Source organism: Grammomys surdaster, unplaced genomic scaffold, assembly GCF_004785775.1.
Source record: "Grammomys surdaster isolate TR1022 unplaced genomic scaffold, NIH_TR_1.0 125368, whole genome shotgun sequence".
Lineage (NCBI taxonomy): Eukaryota > Metazoa > Chordata > Mammalia > Rodentia > Muridae > Grammomys > Grammomys surdaster.
The window spans coordinates 793,362-800,267 of NW_021620240.1; the positions used below are offsets into that span (position 1 = coordinate 793,362).

General features: G+C 44.6%; 2 protein-coding genes across 3 annotated transcripts in view; one reads left to right on the forward strand and one right to left on the reverse strand.

The window, feature by feature from the left end:
* Window positions 1-2,925, reverse strand: part of Nup88 (nucleoporin 88) — a 23,870-nt gene extending 20,945 nt beyond the window's left edge. For both annotated transcript variants that reach the window (XM_028785962.1, XM_028785961.1), the window contains exon 1: window positions 2,601-2,925. In XM_028785962.1, coding sequence (XP_028641795.1) covers window positions 2,601-2,903 — 303 coding nt within the window. In that variant the 5' untranslated portion in view covers window positions 2,904-2,925. The remainder of the gene's footprint in view (window positions 1-2,600) is intronic.
* A 229-nt stretch (window positions 2,926-3,154) lies between these two features.
* Rpain (RPA interacting protein) overlaps window positions 3,155-6,906 on the forward strand; it is an 8,332-nt gene continuing 4,580 nt past the window's right edge. Inside the window, exons 1-3 of the mRNA XM_028785912.1 lie at window positions 3,155-3,533; window positions 4,732-4,902; window positions 5,978-6,038. Coding sequence (XP_028641745.1) covers window positions 3,453-3,533; window positions 4,732-4,902; window positions 5,978-6,038 — 313 coding nt within the window. The 5' untranslated portion in view covers window positions 3,155-3,452. The remainder of the gene's footprint in view (window positions 3,534-4,731; window positions 4,903-5,977; window positions 6,039-6,906) is intronic.

Genomic DNA, 6,906 nt, shown 5'->3' on the forward strand with positions numbered 1-6,906 from the left:
CTCTCTCTCTCTCTCTCTCTCTCTCTCTCTCTCTCTCTCTCTCTCTCACACGCACGCACACACACACACACACGCACACACACACAACTGAAAATAACAAACATAGGGCAGCTCTTCCAGAGGATCTGGGTTCAATTCCCAGCACCTACATGGTGGTTTTATAACAACTGGCTTCTGTGCGTACCAGGCACACAGATGTTATATTCACTCATTTGTAGGAAAACATGTATACCCAGAGAATTAAAAAACAAAAACTTTTAAAAATGAGAGCATTTACCCCTGATCTTTTGGCCAGAGAACAAAGGCATGCTTTCTGTAGTTCCACAACACAGCTCTGGATAGGTCTTCAACAGTCTAAGTGCTCTTCTCAACTTTCCCTGACATAACCTAGCAGGCAATACTTGAGATTTGTCTTCTCTCTCTGTGTTCCTGGCATCAAGCAGACTCTTGCTATCTAGTAAATAAATAAACTCAAAGATAACCATCTTATAGACAGTACTGCAGAGTAAAGAAGAGCTTCAGGCCAAGTTTAACGGTTCACACCTTTATTCCCAGCACTGGAGAAGATGCAAGTGGCTCTGTTTGAGTTCCAGGCCACCCAAGGCTACTAGTAAGGCCCTAGATTTGCTTCAAGGGCTTTGCAACAAGCAGTACCGTTTCATCTATGTGGACTCAATATAAAAGAGTGATAATTTAAGGGAGTTTCAATAATTTGTCAGAGCATCATATATCCTCAAAAATACTCTCACACTGGTACTTCCTATTTCTTTTTCATGACCATTTTAGATTTTAAATTTCTTTTTATTCTCAGTAAATAATGATGAGACTGTCAATATATTATTTACCTTAGTGTGGAGAATTATGCTAAGCCAAAATCTTTTTAAATAAGACTTTCTTTTGAATATAATATTTCTACTTGCTTTTGTATCTGTAGGCCCATGTGTCTTTAAATGCCTGTTGTAGAGCTGGGCAGTGGTAGTGCATGGCTCAGGCTCTGATCAGAATCCTCCAGATCTCTGTCAGTGAGGTCAGCCTGCTCTACAGAGTGAGTTGCAAAACAACCAGGGCTGTTAACCCTGTCTCAACATACCCCCACAAACACACCAAAGCAAGTCACAAATATTACAGAGCTCTTGCATGCCCTAGGTTTATGTCAGGTGCTGGACATAAAAAAATAAATAAAATAGACCGAGCCTCTGTTTTGGTGTTTATAAATGAGATAATACAATAAAAGTTTTAAAGTAATTACTACTGCATCGAATGCTACCCAGCAATGACACTGCTATTAACTGAAACCGAACACAGCATGCTGTATCCAGGTTTCCAGGTTTCCAGTGGGCTCAGGCTAGAGCACTGCTTAAGATCAGGAGCTTGTGGTCAGTCTGGTAGGATTGTCACATACAGGCACGTACACTCTTGTCTCTGTCTCGTCTGTCTGTCTGTCTGTCTGACACTGACTGACACACACAAGGGGGTTGGGGGGGAGACTGCCCTTAGACGTAATCTCAACAATCAAGAGACTGGGGCAGTAGTTCCTGGCTAGCCTGGGCTACATAGTGATTCCAGACCAGCTTGAGCTACACAGTAGGACCATTCTCTAAAAGTCAAAAGAAAAGAAACAACTGAAATAATCTGAGTTTCTGACACTTAATGGAATTTTACAGTAGGTAGATGTTGACCTCTGGCTGCACCTTGCACCAAATCTAATAAGAAACTGGTTCAGGGCACAGAGCAGATCTCATACATTATAGAATGAATGTCACATTTTTGTTTTTCTTGTTTGCTTGAGCTTCTTTTCTTCTCCTTTTTTTTTTTTTTTTGAGACACGGTTTAAGTTAAGTAGTCCTTGAACTCACTATCTAGACCAGGATGGCCTCAAACTCAAAAAGATCTTCCTGCCTCTGCTACCAGAGTGCTGGGATTAAAGACCTGTGTCACCATTCCTGGCTTATTTATGTCTTTACGAGAGAACCACAAACGAACACTTCAATAAAGCAATGATTGGTCACAGCAAGTCTAGAATACATTCTGACCACATCTACTTTCACATCCCATTCATTTGCTTGCCAATACCAAAAAGGTTTGAGAACCTGGCTCAGAGTTCGAACTCCGGTGCTTCTCCTGGGGAAGCTACATGTGTGCTTGTGTTTAGTTCCCAGCATGGCAGCAAACGAACCAGTTAGTGAGAATCCAAAGGAGCGAAAGGCAGAAACAGGACTCCCTTTTTCATGTCAGGCACGTAATTTGGTCCTTTTAAATCTGTCTTAAAGCTCACAATAAACCAAAAGGTTGAGCCACATCTTTAAACAGGGGTTCTTTTGGCCAAACTTTTATCGGGCTGTTTTCTTCAGAACACCGATCATTTCACGGCCCTCTCCTTTCTCCCAGACACTCAGAACGCCAGCACCTGAGTGTCTGACAGTGACCGAGACAATAAACCTGGTTCAGAGGAATAAAAATATGAAAGATGGACCCTTCCACCCAAAGACGGGCGTTCCCAAAAGACGCCTGCCTAAGTCCGCTAGCACAGCAGCTACAGAGACAAACAGCCAAGATGGGAAGCGAACCAAAAGATTGAGTGCTTTCAAGGACTGGCGCACCTGATACTGGGAGAGAGGGGGCTCCACGCCGCCACCGCTGGGCCCTCGAAGGCGAACCACCAAAAAGGCGCTGCTTTCGGCGTCCCACAGGAACAGTTCCCCTCCGAGGCCGAAGACCAGGTTTCTCGGCGGCAAATGCGGCGGTAGAGGCGGGCACGAGGGTGAAGTCGAAGCCGCTGGTTTCTCCGTTTCGGCTAGACTCTGGTTTTTCAGGCCCTCGCGGAGCCGCAAGAACACGACGTGGTTAGGCAGCCAGCTCTGCCATAGCTCCCCATCGCCCACAGGCCCCACGGCAGCCGCCATCTTGGACTAGCAGCTTTCGATTGAGGGGCGGGGTAAACTCAGACCGCTGCTGTGCGTAGCCAATCCACGGTCAGAACTCCACAGTTTCAGCCTATCAGAGAGTAGGAATCCCGAGGAGTTGGTCCAATAGGAAAGCATCGCCAGAGGAAAGCTAGGGCAGCAGGTTGACGCCAAAGTAGGCTGGGCGGGGCGGAGTCAGCCACTTCGCCGGTTTAGGGACCGCTTTGGCGGTACAGCTTGGCCAGTGTGTAGTAGCGTTCAACCAGAGATGTATATCTGATTGTCTACTGGACACCTTCCTCTGGGTAAACTCAGAACTTTCTCTCCCTCAGCCCAGGTGGTGTTTACTTCTCAACTGCCACTGCTTCATCTATCCTCGGATTTCCCTAAATCTGTCACCGTGAGGGTATAGAAATTAGAGACAGATCCAAGAAAGCCTTACGGCCTGAAGTACATACAGTCTGCGCCTAGAAACTAGAACTTCCAGAATCCTTTGCGCGCGGCTAAGGGGCGGGGATTTGGGCGCCGTCTCTCCAGTTAAGGGATGAGATGGCAGAGCCTTCGGGGTCTCCGCACCGCTTGTTGTACAAGCAGGTGGGCTCGCCCCCCTGGAAAGAAACTTTCAGGCAGGTGAGTGTGAAGTTTGGGTCGTAATCACTTCCCTAATCTGTCCCAAGAACCTCTGTCCTCTGTGTGCTCGCTTCAGCATTGGTCGTGGAGCAGGTGCCCGATGTGCCTGGCCAGCGAGGTAGATCTTGAACTCAAGTCTTTTTTAGGACTGGCCGCCGCCCGCTGCTGCCCGGACTTTTGGCCGGAGTAGGTGTTGTTCCTAGGATTCGACTTCGTTTCATAGTTTAAGTATCATGACAGCAGTAGCAACACTAACACCTAACGTTGGCTTACAGAGGGAAGCATTCCACATGTCTGTGTTGTGTGAGATAGAAGTTATTTCTCTTCTGAAGAGTCAGAAGAACATCAGTTACTGTTAGGAGAGTTGAACCTAAGCTCTGGCTTCTGAACTCAAGTAGTTCCTTCTAAGAAGCAGCTTATCTCCCTGTTCAGCAGTCTCTAAAGGGTGGGTGTATTCCAGAACAACCCAGAAAAACAATCAATGCTGAAAATGTTGTGTGTAGTAGTGTTTCTCAACAGTGAATGCTGACATTCTGAAGGAGACAGTTCTGTTGTGGGAGGTTGTTCTGTATAATGTAGAACACTTAGATGCAGCATCCTTGGTCTCCCTACTCATTAAATGGCATCAGTCAATAACCGTTCTTCAAACAGAGCTGTGACAACCACTTGAGAACCAAAACTGTCCCGAGTTGGGGGTGGAGAGATAGCTCAACATTAAGAGTACCTAACACTTTCGAAGCAGACCTGATGGCTATAACTCCAGTTCCAAGGGGTCTGTTACCATTTTCTGGCCCTGATGTGCACCAGCACTGGTGTGGTGCACATAAACTCATACAGGCATACACATATATACAGAACTCACCATCTCAGGGTTGTAAAGTACTATTGTACAAGAAGACCATTACTATAGCTAGTATATGGACAGTTGCAGGAATTTAGAAGCTATATGAATGTCTGAAGTTAGTCTGTGGAAACAGTTACTATGCATTCAACTGCCTTCATTCAAGATAAAATGTGAAATCATAGGACTCTGGAGATACATGAACTGTAATTTTACCCATCGCTGTGTGGAGAAGGACTTGAGGATATGAAATTTTGCATCTAGAATTTTTTAATGTTTTTACCAACTAATTGGAGGGTTTTCTTTTTTAATGGAATTGACCTTTTTCTTCTTAAACAATACTGCCCTTCTCCCCAGGGATGTCTCGAGAGAATGAGAAACAGCCGACACAGGCTCCTGAGCAAGTACCGCCAGGCTGCAGGTAGCACGCCGGGAACAGCCTCAGACAGACTTCTTGTGCAAGAAGTAATGGAGGAAGAGTGGACTTTTTTGCAGTCTGGAGAGAATTGTCCAGAGCCCTTGCTTCAGGTCAGTCAAGGATCTCTGTAGCTAGGGGGCTTTTCCATGAAGAACTTGTGGTGACCTCTTTGTACCCATTTATCCAGGTCCTTTCAGTCTGCCCACTTCCCAGACCCCATGCATAATTATAACAGGCTCAGGGTTTTTATTCAAAATATATTGACTGATGGCTCTGCAGTACTAGATGCATACCAGGCATGATTCAACCTTGTAATATAATAACTTAGGAAACTAAAGGGAAAGAAAATTTCATTCTTGCTTTTTCCATTGGAGATTTTGACTTGCTAAGAATGGGTTAGATTCTAGTTGATCAGAGTTTGGAGTTGTGTGTCCATAGAAAACCCTTTCCAGTGTATCAGGAAAGGCTATGGGTTGGCATCAGGGTTTAGGAATTCTAAGTTTAGTTTTACTGACTCAACTTTTACTGTGTTTACTGTGTTTCTGTGAGCCTTAGCTTTTACATTGACATAAAATAGAGACGCTAGCACAAGCATTATGAGAATTATGTAACAAAACATAAAAACCTCTGAAGCCATCAAAGCACTGTAAGCACTGTATCATAACGATTTATTTTCAGTAGCATCTGTGTGTCCTACAGTATGCTAATTGGTTAGCTTAACATCACCAGAGTTAGTGCTTACAGTAGACTTCTTAGGTAGGTCTTATTCCAGGTTTACAAAACAAAAGCTAAAACAGCTTTTCAAAGACCAGACTTTATCACACAGTCAATCTTAGGACATTTACTTAACCGATGGCTGATTCTGTCTCCTTTAAATTTGGTGCTGTTGTACTTTGATCATTTGTTGTTAGTTCAGCTTGGCCACATTACCAAACTGTCAGAAAATTCTGCATGTGGACTAGGCCAATTTTGTCTGGTAAATCTAGGGTCTTTGAGGCAGCTTCCAGTTACAAATCCCCATGGGACACAGTGGCCAATTAATGCTTCATATAGAACATATAAACACCACTTTCTCTCTGCTCTGCCTCTGCTTATGTCTTGCTCAGGGATTAAACCCAGGCTCTTGCATGCTAGGCAAGCGCTGCTCCTCCACTGAGCTACCCCCTGCCTTCCACTCTCTTGTAGTTGGAATTGCCATTGGACCTAGCTGTGCTGCAGGACATCGAGCAGGAGCTGTGGAATGAAGGTAATCTCAGGGCATAGTCTTTCCTACCTATGAGCACCTCCCCTAATGCTGGCCTTTGCCTGACTCAGGATTAGTCTTGTTTTAGGTTGTCTGGGTGTTAGGGATTAAAGCTTGGGCCTTGGCTGTGGAGACAAACACTAAAGCTGTTTCCTGATAACTAGGATTCTTAGTTCTTTCTTCCTTTTTTTTTTTTTTTTTTTTTTTTTTGAGACAAGGTTTCTCTGTGTAGTTCTGGCTGTCCTGGAACTTGTTCTATAGACCAGGCTGGTCTTGAACTCAGAGATCTACCTGCCTCTGCCTCTGCCTCTGAGTGCTGGGATTAAAGGAGTGAGCCACCAATTACCTGGCAGGATTCTTATTTCTTGTTCTTCTACCTCCATCATCAATTTAGCATTCTGAAGTCTCCGTTGAACTCTTCATTGTTGGCTGCCTGTCTTCCCAACAGTAAGAGATTCTAGGGTTCTGTGCCACGAACTTCTTACTCCATGATACCATTTCCTCCATTCTGACTTTGGTGAAAGATGGGATCAGACAGAATAAAAAATGTATCCTCACAGGTCACATAGCTAGTCAACAGTAGAATTGAGAAGCAGTTTCCATGTTTATTTTATCCTGCCTTTTGCTACTGTGTTAAGCTAAACACTGTGCCTTGTGCCTGTAGTACAAGCTACTTATGACTTAGTTAGGAAGATGGGCTTTCAGGAAGATGCTTGAGCCCTATAGTTTCAGGCTAGCCAGGATAGCCTAGGAAACCTACCTGTCTCTTTGGGAAAAAAAAGTTTATAGTAAACTTGTCACTTTGTGTGTATGAGCAGATCTTTACACACACACACACACACACACACACACACACACACACACACACACA